The sequence below is a fragment of the Dendrobates tinctorius genome, unplaced genomic scaffold, assembly GCF_039654945.1.
Source record: "Dendrobates tinctorius isolate UK_male_01 unplaced genomic scaffold, ASM3965494v1 ptg000045l, whole genome shotgun sequence".
Classification (NCBI taxonomy): Eukaryota; Metazoa; Chordata; class Amphibia; order Anura; family Dendrobatidae; genus Dendrobates; species Dendrobates tinctorius.
The window spans coordinates 13305001-13323737 of NW_027361713.1; the positions used below are offsets into that span (position 1 = coordinate 13305001).

An 18737-nucleotide genomic window follows, 5' to 3' on the forward strand; every position below is an offset into this window, starting at 1 on the left:
GTGGAGATTCCAATACGGTACTGGAAGTGTAGTGAAGATTGGGTCTCTCCAGTCGCCAGGAATCTGCGAAACAGAGAAAGAAGTAAAATTAATATTTCTGTATATGGTTTTTAAAAAAAAAAAAAAAAAAATTAGTACATTCACGAAAAATAATTAGGCCAGGTTTTGAATAGTACATGTAAAAAAAAATAAAAAATCAGACCCCACCCCTTGGTTTTTAAATATTACGTACCGTAATGTCACCAGGAGCTGTTCCTCAGGAGGAATCGCACGATGGAGCTGTGTGTCCTGTCTCCGGATGGATTCTTGGACACGAGCAAGCAAATCCCTGAAGCTTTCTTGGGACATCCGGATATAATCTGCAAATTTCTCCGGGTTTGCCTGTAGCTCACTGTAGAGGGTGTGGTACGCCCCACGGCTCTCCCGGAGTTCAACAATCGGATGTATCCACATACGCCACCGCTGCCGTCTTCGCTGTCTCTCTCTCTTCCTTTGTTCATCGCAAGCAACTGCATATGCCCTAGCCATCGCGATGTCCAAATCCAAGTTGAAGTGAAAACTCTTCCAGCGCAGATCCATGTTGACAGGAGAAAAATCAAGCAAATGTGAAGAATATTGTAGACAGGGTCTATATATTAGCATACCACACCGCCACTGATGTCCCATTGGTGGTGTGTGTTGCAAGATTGTTATCTAGATTTTTTTTTGGTGAGGACAAACAATGTGCAAAAAAACGCAAAAACACTGAAAACGCATACAAACGCTGCGTTTTTTTCCTTCATGCGCATAAAAATGCTGGAAAAAAACAGCGTTTAGATGCGTTTTTTTCATGCGTTTGTGTGTGCAAAAAACGCAGTGCAAAAAAACGCAAGTGTGAAAGTAGCCTAAGGACCACAAAGTTTAGAAGCCTTATATTTCATGGTTTTCCTATGCCTCATGGAGCACTGCTGTGTGAGTTGTTCCTAATTTTATCTTTATTGGAATAAGGCTAAGTTCACACTAAGCGATTTTGCGGAATTTTTTAATGCTGTTTTATGCTAATTTTCTTCTGCTTTCTACAGTTCGAGCAAAGCCTATGAGATTTTTGTGCTCAGAAGGGAAGTCGCAGCATTTGACTTTTGGAGCACAAAATTGGTTGGAATATATTTTGGATGCTATGTCACATTTTCAGAGCTCCTGATGTGTCTAAACAATGGAAACCCCCTCACAAGTAACCCCATTTTAGAAACTAAAACCCTTAAGAAATTTATTTTGATGTCTGGTGAGCACCTTAAATCTGCAGGTGCTTAACAGAATTTTTTTAATGTTGAGCCAAAAAAAAGAATATATTTTTCCCAGAAAAATTTTGTTTCAGCCTCAGTATTTCATTTTCACAAAGGTAACAGGAGAAGATGAGCCATAAAATTTGTTGTGCAATTTCTGCTGAGTACATCCATACTCTTTGTTTTGGAAAACTACTGTTTTGGCACATGACAGATCTTGAAAGAAAAGGAGCACCATTTGACTTTTATAGTGGAAGATAGGCTGAAATAGATAGATGACATCATACCTTGTTTGGAGATCCCCTGATGTGCCTAAACAGTGGCAAGCCCCTACAAGTGACCCTATTTTGAAAAACTACAACCGTCTAAGAACTTACCTAGAGGTGAAGTGAGCACCTTGAATTCATAGGTACTTCACAGAATTTTATAAAAATGAGCCATGAAAAAACACATTTTTTTCTCTCAAAAATGTTGCTTCAAGCCCAAATTTTTCTTTTCCACAAGGGAAGCATAGAGAAAGTTGTAAAATCTACAAAGATATCTCTGAAGAGGGGACATATGAACATTGAACATATAGGATTAATTATAACTGAGGAAGTGAGAAAGAGATGACACTTCAACCTCCTTTGAAGTAGGAGCTTCTTCCATGAACAGATAATTAAAGTAGAAATCAGCTGAGCCAGTGACCATGCTTACGATAGGCGGAGAAGTACAATTCCCGAGGAAAGAACTTCCTCTATTCAAAGGAATTATCTCAGACACTATGGAACCAGTGGTCAGTGATTAATATTGAGCTTTGCATTAATCCAATATTTATGGGAAATATGTTTTTGGTGTTGTAGGAAAATGAGGAGCATAGCTCATTTACACATATGTCCATAATGCCAGCCTAACAACTCCAACTTAATATTGGATAGATGAATGATTCTATCTATGCCATTTTTCATTATTAAAAAAAAGAAAAATAGTGATAGAAAACATGGCAACAATTTATCCTGTCTGAGACCTCCAGGGGCAAAGATATCCTGAAAGTTGGGGATCTTATAATCTTCTAAAGACACAGCTCCTTCAATGACCAGCCCCTCCATATGAGCTAACCAAAGGAAGGTATTTTGATGTAATCTTCATCTAATAATAATCAGAGTTTTTTTTTTCATTTATCAGTCTAAGCGCTGAGCTATTTGTGTGACACAGGTTTAGTACTTTTCTTTTCTTATCACTTTTATTTAAATGGAATCTGTCACCCCCTGGGATGTTTTTACCTATTAATATGGGCATACAGGTTATAGAATGGTTAAAATAGTCATACCTGTATGCGGTCTCGATGTGCAGAAATTGTCTTTTGTTCTGTTACGGTAAAGAGTTCTTCCTGGCTATGGTGTGTGCAGTGCCTGCAAGAAAACTTGACCTGCGGTCTTCATTTGAATACTACCCTTCTACCATCACCATCACAGTGTGACTTGTATTGCTGGCCGCAGAATCCCGCGCCTACAATTAAAGTTACCTTTTGGGCTCTGCTATGGGCATTGAGTTCATTGTTCTTCTGTGCAGGTACCTGCGAATCATTGCTACTTCAAATTGACAAGTTACTGGTAAGTGTGGTGGGATCACAAAGCATTAGTGATCTGGGGTGAGCAATCATCCCTGTCACTAAAAACTTGCACGGTCACCACGAGGAATCTGTGCAGAATTTTGGAGATCGGTGTCAATACTGAGACTTGGGACAATACTGCACATGTAGCAATTACTTCTCTCCCTCATCTTTGCTTTTCTGTTCTATCTTTTATTTGGTTAGTGATTGCTAAGATGGCAACAGCTTAAAAAAAGTATGAGAAAGCTGTGCGAGTAGCAATGGTCAGACAAAACCAAAGAGAAGTTGATCTGTGCATTGGTTGAGGATGATGCCTGAAACCAACACGATGTGGCATCAGAGAACCGGAGCAATGGAGAACCAGGATGTCAGCTGTGGATCCGGTTTCAAAACTGTCTGACTGAGAAGGGGCCATCCGCAACCATAGCTCCCAGAGTGGAATGGACTCTTGCTTGCCACTCATTCTGCAGCAAATGGAAGGTGACCCCTCAAATGCTGATAGAGCTTGAGCTACAATAACGCAAACCAGAGCTTGAGTTTGCAGAGCAGCATGCCTAGGGCTAGAGAGTTTTTGCTAAGCAACAAGCCAATCAAGGGGCTGCAGCACGAAAGTGACAGGCTGTCAGAGACCACCTGCTGATCTTTTTCTGACTCCAGAAGGAGCAGGCTAGCCCACTGAATAATGAGTCTTGTAATGTTAACACCTTTAACCCCAATCTCAAGAAGTTTCCTGTCATGAACAAGGTCTTGGAACTGGACACATTTTGAGAAGTTTTGAAAAGGCCTGCAGACAATACCAGTTGAAAACAACTATACCCTCATAAAGGATACTAGGAATGTATACAAATTGTGTCACAAATGAATTTATTAATCAACACATAAATACATATAAATATTATGGGTGCTAGATTGATCAAACCAGAAAAAACGGGCAGAAAACTAACACAGACAAAACAGGTCAATTTATCAATGTGAAGCCAGGTGGAACACATCCATTTAAATACTGACGGCTAATCCCATTCATGGTACAAATTAAACATTGCACAAGACATATAATAAAATATAGAAATCCCCTTCAGAGATTAATTGAGGCAGCCATATTAATAGCAAAATAGCATATTAATTTAATAGTAGTATAATAGATGGTCAAAATTGATCCTAAAAATATTGTATGAAAGGCTGCCTAAAAAATAAGGTGTCTATGTGCAAATAAGGTGTCCAGTGCCACTAGTCAGATACCTCAATCAGGGTTTAAATTGACCTGTTTGGCTGTGTTAGTTTTCTGCCTGTTTTTTCTGGTTTGATCAATCTAGCACTAGGGATGAGCAAGTAAACTCATTAGGATTCGGTACTCGGCAAGTAATGCGGTACTCGAATCCTTGCGAGTATTTCACTACTCGCTTCGCAATATTCGGCACAGCCCACAGAGTCCCCGCACACCCCAGCACAGTCCCTGCACAGCCCGGCACAGTCCCGCACAGCCCGGCACAGTCCCCGCACAGTCACTGCACAGCCCAGCACAGTCCCGACAGCCCAGCACAGTCCCACACAGCCCAGCACAGTCTTGCACAGCCCAGCACAATCTTCGCACAGTCCTCGCCCAGCCCAGCACACACATTCTCTGCCCATTACTCGCATTTCCCATAGACTTACATTGGACTCACTACTTGTTACGAGTACCCGAGTATTAGGAGCTACTCGTAAAGAGTACAGCGAGTCAGAGTACTTCACTACTCGCTCATCCCTAACTGCACCCGCAATATTTATATGTATTTATCTGTTGATTAATAAATTCAATTGTGACACAATTTATATATTCCTAGTATCCTATATGAGGGTATAGTTGTTTTCATTTGGACACAGAATGTGACCCAGTAGTGAGGTGAAAGGACTGAAATGTTTAAAAGACAATACCAGTTGCCTGATAACCAGTGGGCTCAATACATAACACCAGGGCCATGAGGCAAAGCTCTGGAGGTGTTCGTGCTCTCTCGAGAGTGCAAGGTGGAGACTATGAGGCCATCAAGCAGGCGTGTACACGTATGATGCTTAACCTATGGAATCATTGGAGATTGATGATTTTACAATATCTAATATATAAAGCTCAAGTGTGTGTATGTATGTATGTATGTATGTATGTGTGTGTGTATGTCTGGGATTGGCATCCGCACCGTCGCAGCTACAGCCACTAAATTTGGCACAGTCACACGTCTGGACCCCGAGAGTGTCCTAGGCTATGTTGTGAGGTGAAATTTTAACCCTGCGCATTCCAATTCACCAAACAATTTTGCCCCTATCTACATAATGGGAAAAAAGTGTGTGTGTATCAAGCCCCGCCCCTCATTATGATGTCATAATGGTTGCCATGGCGACGCTGATGTTATCATAGGTTGCAAGCCCCGCCACTCATTATGATGTCATAATGGTTGACTATGGGATGGAGGATGTGTGATGGGTATATGGGCACTGGACTATGGGATGGAGAATATGTATGACAGGTATATGGGCACTGGACTATGGGATGGAGGATATGTATGACGGGTATATGGGCACAGGGCTATGGGATGGCGGATATGTATGATGGGTATATGGGCACGGGACTATGGGATGGAAGATGTGTGATGGGTATATGGGCACTCGACTATGGGATGGAAGATATGTATGATGGGTATATGGGCACGGGACTATGGGATGGCGGATAATTATAATTTGTTATAACTAACAACAGTTAGTTACTATGCCCGGGCAGCGCCGGGCTCTTCTGCTAGTACTGCAATATTATTACATTTCAGTGTAGCATACAAGTGATTTAAAGTTGAAGTATCTTAGGGAAAAAATAAAAAATGAAAAAAAAAATGTAAAAGTTCAAATCACTGCCTTTTCCTGGATGGTAAATAAAATCTAAGAATAATGAAAAAAAATGACAACTGTCCAAAGAAATAAAATATATTTCTTCTACCCAGTGAGCGCCAACATGAAACAAAAAAGATCAACGCTGTTTTTTTGGTCATTACACATTTTAATGGAGTTGTGCCTTGCCACTTCATTCAAATTGTTTACATCCGGTGGCCACAAGTGCAACTAACAACTTATTGTGGGGATGTTGGACAGGAAGTGATCTGATATTCATGACTTATCCCTTTTTATTAGTCATTAATATGATGTCACTGGACAACTCCTTTAAATAACTGTAAAATGTAACTATATTAGATGACTCGTTTATTTGTCAAATATATTTACAAATTGTTAGCTAAAAATGGAAACAATATTACCCATTAGACAGCCATGTTTAGTGCATCTATTTATGCTATTAAAATAATTATGTTGAACTCATGATCTTTGAATGTTAGTCTTCTTTTCCTGAATTTTTGCAAAAATTAAGTTTATTTTCAATTCAACTTAGGTGGCTCAGAGGAAACTTCATCAAGCAAGTACTAATGTCCGACACTGGAATGTTCAGATGAACAGATTAATGCATCCTATATCCCCAGGAGGTTAGTTAACTATATAGAAAGATTCTTAAGGTTGGACTTAAGGTTATAATGCCTAATTTTTATAGTCTGAAACTGAAATATACTCCTAATTTTCATTAGAGAAAAATATATAAAAATGAGCTCACACCTATATAGTACAATGTAAAGGAATCACCCTCAATTTAGGGGATACTGCATATTTTCAAATTCATGATAGATTTTTAATATGTGAAATGGTCCTTGCAAAATAAAATAGACAGCATATTCGTGTACTGCTGTTATGTGGCACAGGGCAGTAGCCATGGGTGAGGTACTCCTCTTTTGCGCCCGTCACATTATGTGAAGGTGAGGGTCCTGGCTGGGTGTGTGCAACTGTGCTGTGAAGACGCTACACACTTGCAGGCCATATGTAACCGGTGACATTTTATTTGCCAAGACAGAACTGGGAAGGCATTATACAGAGAAGATAATGGGCACAAATGCTGATAAACGTTTCTTTTACAATATGGAACACACAGATTACTTCCTTTTTCTCACTTGTCTATTTTCACCTTAACTCCTTTCTTCAACACAGCCCAGCCCAGTACTACAGTCCAGTTTGTAAGAGTCCAATGCTCGACTCGTGGTTCCTCATCCTTTTCCCTTCAGGGGTGCTACTTTGCCACTATGGCTATTATTTATCTCTCTCGTTTCTGTCGCTCTGGAACTTCCCACCTGGGGCACTCTTTCCGTCTTAATTAATATGTCCCATCTAGGCCCGTTATCTATGTGAGTTATAAACTCTAGACTATACTGCTAGCCTTCCTGACCCAGGACCAGACTTTGACTTTGATCGATCGCTCTGCTCTTTCAGTCACTTCTCATCTTCTGCTCTGTTCATGATTTAGCTATCCTCTGTTTCCTCTCTCATTTGGGACACCCAGGACATGCAGCACTGCTCACATTAGAACGTAGTTTTTTTCCTCTAGGCATACTGGGACCTTTCTAGCATTTTGTCTTTGATTCCTTCAACTTAGATCCTCCCACTCTGAGCAAGTTCCAGCATTAACTCTTGCCCTCCCTACTGTCCAACTACACACCATTAACCCACCACACAATTCACATTACATGATATAACAATATAATTGTTCTTCAAGGGACAGTATGTCCATCTTCTTACACTGCTACAGGGTAAACATAAATCATTGTTAACTTTCTGATATACAGTCAGGGCCGTATTTTCCACTAGGTACCCACGGGCATGTGCCTAGGGCGGGATGATGCGGTGGGGCGGCTCCTGGGCAAAGATGTTTTTTTTTTTATAATGGAAGTCGGAGTCGGATCCTCCCCTCCCCTCGCCTCTTGAAGACATCATACTCACCTCCTCGGCTCCAGCGGTGCTTGCGGCTCTGAAGGTCTCCAGCGCCGCCGACATTCTTCCTGTGTCACAGGCTGTGTGTGTGAGCAGTCACGTGATACCGCTCATTACAGTAATGAATATGGACGGCACTCCTCTCCCATAGGTGTGGCGTCCATATTCATGGCCTTAATGAACGGTATCACGTGACCGCTCACACACACAGCGTGTGACACAAGAAGAATGGCGGCGCCTGGAGCGGTAAACATGCAGGGATCACGCAAGGTGAGCCCAGCCATGCATACATGGAGGGGGAGATGAGAATGAGCCCGAGGGGAGGTATGAGCGGGGGGATGGGAGATGAGTATGAGCCCAGAGGGGGGAGAGGAATATGAGCGGAGGGTAGATGAGTATGAGCCCAGAGGGAAGGGAGAGGGGAGATGAGTATGAGCCCGGGGGGATGAGTATGAGCCCGAGGGGGAGGTATGAGTGGAGGGGATGGGAGATGAGTATGAGCCCAGAGGGGAGAGATGAATATGAGTGGGGGGGAGGTAAGTAGGAGCCCAGAGGGGAGGGAGGGGGGAGATGAGTATGAGCCCGGGGGAATGGGAGATGAGTATGAGCCTGGGGGGATGAATATGAGCAGGGGGAAATGAGTATGAAACCAGAGGGGAGGGAGGGGGGAGATGAGTATGAGCCCAGGGGGGGAGATGAGTATGAGCCTGGGGGAAGATGAGATTGTGCCTGGAGGGATGGGAGAGCCTGGGGGGAGATTAGTATGAGTGGGGGGAGATTAGTATGAGTGGGGGGAGATGAGTATGAGCACAGAGGGGAGAGAGGGGGGAGATGAGTATGAGCCTGGGGGGATGAGTATGAGCCTGGGGGGAGATGAGTATGAGCGGCGGGAGGGGATAAGTATGAGCCCAGCAGGGAGGGAAGGGGGAGATGAGAATGAGCCCAGCGATGAGGGAGGAGGGAGATGAGAATGAGCCCAGCAGGGAGGGAGGGGGGAGATGAGAATGAGCCCAGTGGGGAGGGAGGGGGGAGATGACTGCACTGAGGAGATGGGTGCACTGTGGAGACGGCTGCACTGTGGAGACGGCTGCACTGTGGAGACGACTGCACTGGGGAGAGGGCTGCACTGGGGAGACGGCTGCACTAGGGAGATGGCTGCACTAGGGAGATGGATGCACTGAGGAGATGGCTACACTGGCGAGATGGGTGCACTGAGGAGATGGGTGCACTGGGGAGATGGCTGGCACTGAGGACATGGGTGCACTGGGGAGATGGGTGCACTGTGGAGATGGGTGCACTGAGGAGATGGCTACACTGAGGAGATGGCTGCACTGGAGAGATGGGTGCACTAGGGAGATGGGTGCACTAGGGAGATGGCTGCACTGGGGAGATGACTGCACTGGGGAGACGGCTGCTCTGGGGAGACGGCTGCCCTGGGGAGATGGCTGCACTGGGGAGATGGCTGCACTGAGGAGACGGCTGCACTGGGGAGACGGTTATACTGAGGAGATGGCTGCACTAGGGAGTTGGGTACACTGAGGAGATGGCTGCACTGGGGAGATGGCTGCACTAGGGAGATGGGTGCACTGAGGAGATGGCTACACTGGGGAGATGGGTGCACTGAGGAGGTGGGTGCCCTGAGGAGATGGGTGCACTGAGGAGATGGGTGCACTGGGGAGATGGGTGCACTGAGGAGATGGGTGCACTGAGGAGATGGCTACACTGAGGAAATGGTTGTACTGGGGAGATGGGTGCACTGAGGAGATGGGTGCACTGGGGAGATGGGTACACTGAGGAGATGACTGCACTGGAGAGATGGCTGCACTAGGGAGATGGCTGCACTGGGGAAACGGCTGCACTAGGGAGAAAGGCTACTTTCATGTCAGCAATTTATGCTAAAGTGTCTGCATTAGTCGTACTCACCAATGGGGGGCAGCACTAAAAGTGCCTAGGGCAGCGTAAACTCTAAAGACCGCCCTGTATACAGTATTTCATTATTCTAGCATTTTTGTACTTTTGATGACTGGAACTTCACATCAGTTGATTATACAACTCTTTGAACGGTATCTTTGACTTAGATGTGAAGGAGTCACTTTCCACCTTCTGACCAGGCCAAAATTTCAAGTCTGACTTGTCAATTTATGGGGTAATGCCTCTGGAATGCTTTACATAACTCAGTTATTCTAAGATTCTTTTTTGCAACACATTATACTTTATGTTAGTGGTCAAATGATTTGCGCCTAGCTATGAAAATATCCGAAAAATGCGTCAAAAATTAAGAAAAATATGCCGTTTGCCAACTTTGAATTTTTATGCTCTTAAAATAGTCATATCACAAAAAAAGTTAACAAATAACAGTTACCAAATGTCTACTTGACATCAGCTTTATTTTTTTTAAATACTTTTTTGGTTGGGTGGTTAAACCTTTCACCCAAGCCTGGTTTCACCTTCATGACCAGGCCAAATTTTACAATTATGACCCCTGTCACTTTATGTGGTACCTCTGAAACGCTTCAACAAATCTCACTGATTCCAAGACTGTTTTTTAATGACATATTGTACTTCATGATAGTGGTAAAAATTCTGTGATATGACTTGCGTTTATTTGTGAAAGAATCAGAAATTTGGCAAAATTTTGAAAATGTTGCAATTGTAATGGAGTTAAAAATTGACCATCTCTCACCATTTCTCATTTTTACAAAAAAATATTACATAACCATTTTTTTTAGGGACCACATCACATTTGAAGTGACTGGGGGGGTCTATATGACAGAAAATACCCAAAAGTGACACTACTCTAAAAACAGCACCCCTCAAGGTGATTAAAACCACATTTAAGAATTATATTTACCCTTCAGGTACTTCAAAGCAACTGAAGCAATGTGGAAGGAAAAATTAACGTTTCATTTTTTCTCAAAAAATGTTAATTTAGACCCAAAGTTTATTTATTTTCACAAGGGTAACAGGAGAAAATGGACCCAAAATGTTTCTGTGCAATTTCTCCTGAGTATGCAGATACCCCATATGTGGGGGATACAATTGTTTGGACACAAGACAGGGCTCAGAACTGAAGAAGTACCATTTGACATTTTAAATGCAAAATTTGCTGGAATCATTAATGGACGCCATGTTGCATTTGGAAAGCCCCTAATTTCCCTAGCCCCAAATTTTTTCATATTCACAAGGATAGCAAGAGAAATTTGACTCCATAATTTGTTGTACAATTTCTCTTGCGTACACTGATATCCCATACGTTGTCACAAACAATTTTTGAGGCACAGTGTAAAACTCAGAAGTGAAGAAGCGCCATATTCCAGTTCAGATTTTGATGGACTGGTTTGAGGGTGCCATGTCACATTGGTAGAGCCCTTAAGGTTCCATAACAGCAGAACCTCCATAAGTGACCACATTCTACAGACTATACATCTCAGTTAATTCATCTAGGGGTGTAGTTATCATTCTGATGTTAGGAGACTGCATGCACGTAGGATGCAGTAACGGACTGTACACAGACCATGGGTGAAAAGGGTTTATTATACAGTAGAAACTCCACGCAGGGAGAAAACGGAGGGATAATATTCCCTAATACAGCACTAACACAGCAAAAGGCTAATGGGGATAACTTAAGGAACAGGGACAAGTAAAGTTGACAATACAATAAAATATGACTTATCACTCAGGCACCAGCGAAGGTTGATCTTCTGTCCACGACTGATGCTGCCTAGATTGTGTCACAGTGGGGGTCTGTCACGTCCTGAGGTAAATGATGTAGTATCTTTTGATGTTGGCAGTATCCTCCCGTGGTCCTGACATCGGAGGCGAATCCTTGGCATCCTGATGGGGGTCTTGGGTCCAGCAGATGAGTTGATGAAGAAGGATACATCCTTATCCTCAGCGGTGAGTGTCCCAACACTACGGAGATTTGCAGCACTGCCCAAACATAGTTTACAATGGGCTGTGTCAAATCAACACATGCCTAAGTCCCATTTACAGACCTTATCTCTCATGGTCAGTACTGTCAGCGGAGGCGGCTGGGCAGCGTTGTCGGCTGTGTCAGCTGTCTCAGCGAGGGCAGTGATGTCGGTTGGGACAGCGGTATCTGAGCAGTACTCAGTCGACAGTCTCCTGTCAAAGCGCTCTGCCGTCCCAGGCTCTGCTCTTCTCAGATGCCTCTCAGCTGATTTTACCTCATAGGCTTCCTTTGCGCCCGAAGTTCCCGCCCAAACTGTCTGGTCACTCGTGCACTGCAGCTGTGTTCGCTTAGCCACGTCCCCTTTTCTCAAACGTAGAGTGCGGTCTGGAGTCTCAAGTTTTCTACCCCGCAATATTGGTGACAGCCCTGATGGTTCCGGACCCTTCACGGAGTAGACCTGCCTAGTTAATTCCTTCACCTTACATTCGCCCTCTCTTTGTGCTCGCCATTCCATGGGTGAGAGTTCTTGAAGTATGCATTGACATTCTTCTAAGTTTTGAACAACTTGTTGTCAAACAAAACTATTCTGATCAAATCAGTGAGGGGGTTTTCCTGCTGTCGAACGTTCAGAACGTTGTAAACTGGGAATATCAGTTGGTTCTACTTGAGTAATAGAATCAGGCTGAATGAACAAAGGTGGGGGTGCGCTGTGCCCTGGAGAAACAGCCATTGTAGAAATTTCAGGCGTCCTAGGGGTCTCAGGTTTCTGCTCTTCTTCTGGCTATGCCCGTAGTGGTTCAGGGCATTCGTCATCTTCATCTTCACTAGTGAATTATAGAAGATTCTCAGGAGCATCGTGCTCTTCTTTCTCTATTCGCATAGGGTCTCTAGACATGCAGGGGCTTGTTTCGGTGAACAATACGAGTTGGAGCATCATCTGCCACCTCGGGCTAAATTTCATAGATAAGCCCTTCAGAACTGACTCGCCTCTGTACACGATACAGTGTATTCTCCCATCTAACTTGTCTGAAGTTCATTTTTCTCTAACTAGTACCCAGTCTCCGGCCTGTAGAGCTGTCCCCCGTAGAGGAGCCATCTCTGGGTGTTCCAACTCTCAAAACTGAGTCTGCACCAGATGATGTAGAGTCTGTAATCAATGACTGTGTTCTCGGACCCAGGTGGACACCCTCGTCCGTGGGTATTCCTCCTCCGGGTCCAGCTCCAGTTCGGTGATCTCTTTTCTTGGCCTGCCAAAAAGTAGAGTATAGGGCGTGTATCCTGTGGTGCGATGTGTACATCCACACTAGTTCTGCTACAAATTGCTTTTGATCTTCTTCTAAGGTCGTCAACATTTGAATAAGTGTTCAATTGAACCCTTCACATGCTCCATTGCCCTGAGGGTGATAAGGGGTCTTACGAGATTTCTCAATTCCATACAAATGGTGTAGCTCCTCCATGACTCATCCTAAGAAGCAGGCACCTTGGTCTGAGTGAACTCTTTTCAGGCAGCCATATACTTTACATTTTTACAGATAGCGTAAGCTGCGGATTCAGCTGTTTGGTCCCAAGTAGGGGTCACGACAGCAAACTTATTGAAGTGGTCCACCATGACTAAACAATGTTCATACCCTTGATGGGCTTGGCCTATTGTCAGATAGTCTATCATCAACAATTCTAACGGGGCGGAAGTTACGATAGTTTGTGTGGAAGCTCTCTGTTCCGGAGATTTGGACAGTTCACAGTTCCTACATAGTCTACATACTTCTTCCACAGTTGTTCTAAGCAGTGGATGGTACACCAGTCTCTGCAACCAATGAAAGGTTTTTTCTCGACCGAAGTGGACCCCTTTTTCATGTGCATCTCTGGCCACTTGATGTAATAGCTTCTCAGGAATCACTATTTGCCAATTGACAGTCAGGTTCTGCTGTAGCTGGACTTTTCTATACAGCAATCATTCTCTCAGGTGGAGCCTCTCCCATTGTCGTAGGATTTGTTTCATACCAGTGAAGCAATGGCCGGGGGACCACTACAATGCAGGGAGATTATAGTACACAAGATGAGGTGCAAACAACAAAGGTTAATATATTTACAGGGAAGGAATGCAGGGTTAGGAAATGCAGAAACAGGGGAATGTTATGGAAACAGACAATTTACAAGAATAATATTCTCTAGCTGGGCCATCAAACAGCATGGAGCACCAACTATAACAGCTCAGTGTATTTATCAAACTGGCAAGACAATACAGTAAAGTAATGTATGATGCTACACTAACTATAACCTATCTGGCCTCTGTTACACCGGCCACACGGCTACCGTGCTCTATCTATTGCAGCCTATCCTAAACCCTAGCATGTGCACAGAAGAAGTTCACACTCACAGTAGCGTTGGTATCTCAGTTCAATCCCGGGGCCCCTGCAACTTTGCAAGATGGTGTGCACTTCTTCCTGGAAGCTCTGTGCAACGTGGTCTTTTCCTTGTGTGCAGGTCCAGTGATGCTCCTAGAAATAGTGGATTCCCTCATCTGGATTCCTTTCTTGTCTTTTCTTCGTGGCTCCTCACGGCAACACAGGAAAACCACCTTGCTATCACAGAAGAGTGTACAAAGTCTTTCCCTCACAGCTCCTGGCCAGGCACGTCTCCTTCCTGCAGAAATCTCGGCTCTCTCTCACACAGGAAACAGCCCCTCCCCTCTCCAGTGCTGACAGAACAACACACACAGTCTTTTTGCAGGGGAGAGAGCAGAACGTTCCAAAACACCAACCAAGAGGGTGCTGTCTCTTAAAATGGCAGCGTGTCTGTTACTGTCCATAACACCACCCCCTTACATGCCTCCCTACTTAAAGATGGTCATCCTCAGCCATCACAGCATCAAGGTTGCAGTGAAATGAAGAAACTTGCAGTGCGAGAACAACACCTATAGAGGAGGCAACAAAATTGGAAAAACAGAGAACACTTTTCTACATATCGGACTGGTGGAACCCCTGCAGTAGACCTCTTGGATCTCTAGAGGTCTTGGCTATCTTCCAGAGGAACACTTGCTGCAGGAGACATAGTAGGCTCTTGTTGGGTCTCGTCCTCACATGGCGGTAGTGGTACATCTAAAATATTACCATCTCTGTCAGGCTGAGGACCCCCCACGGTGTCAGGTACAGTCCACCAGTCATCAGTGGTTTCTCCAGCAGGCAAGATAGGTGTTAGGAACACCGCACTGCACTTGCTCACTGAGCCAGTGCGTGTGTCCTGAGTACAAAGACTGTGCACAAAGATACCTGCTGAGCGGGCAGCAGTGGTGACAATGCATGCTCCAGGACCTGAAGCATGTGACTGCTGGGGGCGTGGCCTAAGCTCCACAGAGCTAGGAGCTGCAGGGAAACTCCTAGAAAGGTAACTACAGGACAATGTTACCAATGGGCATAGACAGAGACAGAAACCAGATCAAGCTGAGGTCAAAGCCCGAGATAGCAATACAGTACCAAAGGGTTAGACAGAATGGATAGTCAGGACGTAGCAATAGATCAGAAAACCAGAATGGGCATTAGACGGTACAATAGGGGTAAACTGTAACGGAGTAACGATAGCCAAGCCAGGAGGTCAGAACCAGAAAAGACAATAGCACAAAAAAGAGAAACGAAGTACAGAGTGAAGGAACAAGCCGGGTCATACACGGGAAGCAAAACAAACAACGTAGAGTACACGCACACCAGGGCTCAGACACACCAAAACAGCAGTATAACTGACAGAGAATGCTAGTTTGGAGTGAGTATAAATACCCCTCCCAGATCCAAAGAGAGGCCGTCAAAAGTTAACCCTGTGAGAACAGGACATTAACCATGTCCTAACCATGACAACAGGTTCAGGAAGAGGAGTAGCGCTTTCAGCTGGCAATGGCACAGAATATGCCTCAGACCGGCATGGCCGCAGCATATTTCTGTGGAGTACTCTAGGGGTGGACGCTCCACTCTCAATCTGCACCTTGTAGACCGGGCTGTCCGCATACACTCGCTGGAGTACCCTGTAAGGCTGTACTTCCCATCTCTCGCTTAGTTTACCCTTGGGGCATTTGTCTCTGACTAATACTCGGTCCCCGGATTGAAGCTGTATCTCTTGAATCAGTTTACGGCCCGTATGTTCTTTTTCCTGTAGCTGCTGACCCACCAACCACCGTATTGTTTGCAATCATTGTTGATGTTCTTTCACCCATGAAGTGACATTTCGCTCCATCAGCTCCTGTGGCTGCTCCAACTTCAACTCAATGATCTCTCATCCAGCTCTTCCAAAGAGCAGCAGATATGGGGTGTAGCCCATGGTGGAGTGAACCCGATTGTTGTAGGTCCAGACCAACTCTGGCAGGTAGTCTGGCCAGCATACCTTCTTATCCTCCTCCAACGTTCTTAGCATTTGAAGTAGGGTTCGGTTGAAGCGTTCACAAGCTCCGTTGCCTTGAGGATGGTAAAGGGTGGTCTGGGACCGCTCGATGCCATACATACGATGCAGTTCTTCCATCCCCTTGCCTTGGAAACATGCGCCTTGGTCAGAGTGGATGCGCTTTGGGCACCCATACACTCGGATGAAATTTTGACAGATGGCCCACGCTGCCGACTCAGCAGTTTGATCTGTAGTCGGGGTGACTACTGCGAACTTGGAGAAATGGTCGGTCATCACTAAACAGTACTGTAGCCCCCAGGCCGAGTAAGACTTCTAGTGGTTCCTTAGTTTGTATGGTCTGAATGGGTGCCCTTTGTTCGGTACACTTAATGAGATCGCTTACCCGACATTGCCGACAAGCCTCTTCCACCACAGACTCCAACCGGGGGCAGTACACATACCGCTGTAACCATTGGTAGGTCTTTGTGGACCCGAAGTGAGCTCCGAATTTGTGGGCTTCTTTAGCTACTTCTTGCACCATTCCTCCTGGGATGACCACGTGCCCCTTACTTCCATATCTTTTGGCTGCTGTCTCTTGCGATGTAACACTGATTCTCACACTTCCAGTCTATGCCACTGATGTAAGACACTCTTCATCTTAGCGTCCAGACCATCCCTTTCTTGTTTGCTCCACTTCCTCTTCTGAGTTACCCACCATTTCATCTGTTTAAGCCCTTCGTCTTCGTCCTGAACATGTCCCCCTCATTGGTTCTCCCCAGGGATCGGGGTAGTGCGCGGGCCTCCCTACTTGACTGGACCGCAACCACTGGGGACCTAAACTTACAAAAGTCTGGGGTTTCTTCCTCTTCGAGTTGTTCATTGAGATCCCCCACTGGAGTCTCCACCGTCACTCATGACAGCCTGTCGACATTTGCATTTTCGTTAGGAGAGTGATAACGGATGGTAAAGTGAAGCTTGGCTAGGTGGGCCACCCACCATTGTTCCAAGGCCCCCAATTTAGCATTCTCAAGGTGGGCCAGGGGATTATTGTCCGTTCGAACTTGAAACTTGGTCCCTGCCAGGAAGCCAACAAACTTTTCTGTCATGGCCCACACCAGGGCCAGGAGCTCTAGCTGGAAAGAGCTGTAATTGTGGGGGTTTCTTTCACTGTCTCGCAGAGACCTACTGGCATACCCGATGACTCTCTCATGTCCATCCTGTATTTGGGAAAGTACTGCACCGTGTCCATGAAGGCTACCATCTGTGTACAACAGGAACGGTTGATCAAAATCTGCATAGGCCAAAATCGGGGCTGAAGTAAGAGCATTCTTTATAGCCTGGAAGGCCTCATCTCGCCTTTGGTCCCAAGGGATGCACTGGGTCATCGGCACTCCGGCGGTCCCCCTCAGCAGCTCATTCAGGGGACCCGCTACCTTTGCGAAATCTTTGACAAACCGTCAGTAGTACCTGGCGAGCCCAAGGAAGGCCTGGAGTTCCCTCACTGTTCAAGGAACTGGCCAGTTCTGGATAGCAGCCACTTTTTCCGGTGAGGGTAGAACTCCATCTTGTGACACTATGTGGCCCAGCTACTCGATCTCTCTCTTGAAGAGGTGACATTTCTTTGGCTTCACCTTCAGGTTATGAGCCCGCAGTCTTCCGAGTACCTGTCCAAGCCGGGCAAGAAGGTCTTTGAACGAGGCAGAGAACACAATGATGTCATCCAGGTAGATCAGGGTAGCCTCAAAGTTTAAGTCTCCCAAACACTTTTCCATCAGCCATTGAAACGTGCCCGGAGCATTGGAGAGCCCAAAGGGCATCTGGTTAAACTCAAACAATTCCATAGAGAGGATGAAGGTGGTTTTTTCGTTGTCTTTGCCACGGCTACTTGCCAGTATCCGCTTGCTAGGTCAAAGGTGGAGAAGTAGTTGGCTTTCCTCAATGCTGTCAAGGATTCCTCGATGCGGGGTAACGGGTATGAGTCTCACACAGTGCAAGCATTGAGTTTCCTGTAATCTACACAGAACCGGATGGTCCCATCCTTCTTCTTGACGAGCACCACCGGGGTTGCCCAGGGGCTCTGACTACTCTGCACTACTCCTGAATCCAGCATCTGTCCAAGTAATGTCTTTACCTTTTGATACATCTTGTGTGGGATTTGCCAGTATCGTTCTCGAATTGGACGTGCGTCCCCGGTCGGTATCTCGTGTGTGATCGCTTCGGTACAGCCAAAATCTTCGGCGTGACGAGTGAATGCGGCCGGATTTTCCCACAGCATAGCTTCTATCACCTGCACACGCTCAGGGCCTAGGACCTTTGCATCCAATTCCATTTGATCCAGGATGACATGCACATTCCACTCCGGGGATGTAGTCCCTTTAGGCCCTGCAGCGGCAGCCTGAGTCCACCCCGCCTCTTCTGTCGGTGATAAAGACATCTCCTTCTGACTCACCACTTCGCCCTTGTGAAGGCACACCCGGGCCAGATCTGTCCCTCGCGGCAAGGTGACCTCCCCGGAACCCACGTTCAAAGCTCTTATGGGGATGAGTCCCCGCTGGAGCACCACTATCGTACGAGCTATCATGACTTCTTGGTCCACTCCTCTGCCTACCACAGGCTGAATAATCACCTCCAGCTCGTCAAGGTTGCGATGAGTCCCAACTGGAATGTGTAATATACTTTCTCGCTCGGGAGGCAGGATTACAGGCTCTCTCCCTGGGACCCTTATGACCCCTACCATCTGATAAGATGGCACACTCTTCTGCGTCCCACAGACGCGGATCAA

General features: G+C 45.6%; 1 protein-coding gene across 1 annotated transcript in view; it reads left to right on the forward strand.

Moving 5' to 3' along the window:
• DEF6 (DEF6 guanine nucleotide exchange factor) overlaps positions 1-18737 on the forward strand; it is a 799533-nt gene that overhangs the window by 625086 nt on the left and 155710 nt on the right. The window contains exon 11 of the mRNA XM_073575620.1: positions 6257-6347. Coding sequence (XP_073431721.1) covers positions 6257-6347 — 91 coding nt within the window. The remainder of the gene's footprint in view (positions 1-6256; positions 6348-18737) is intronic.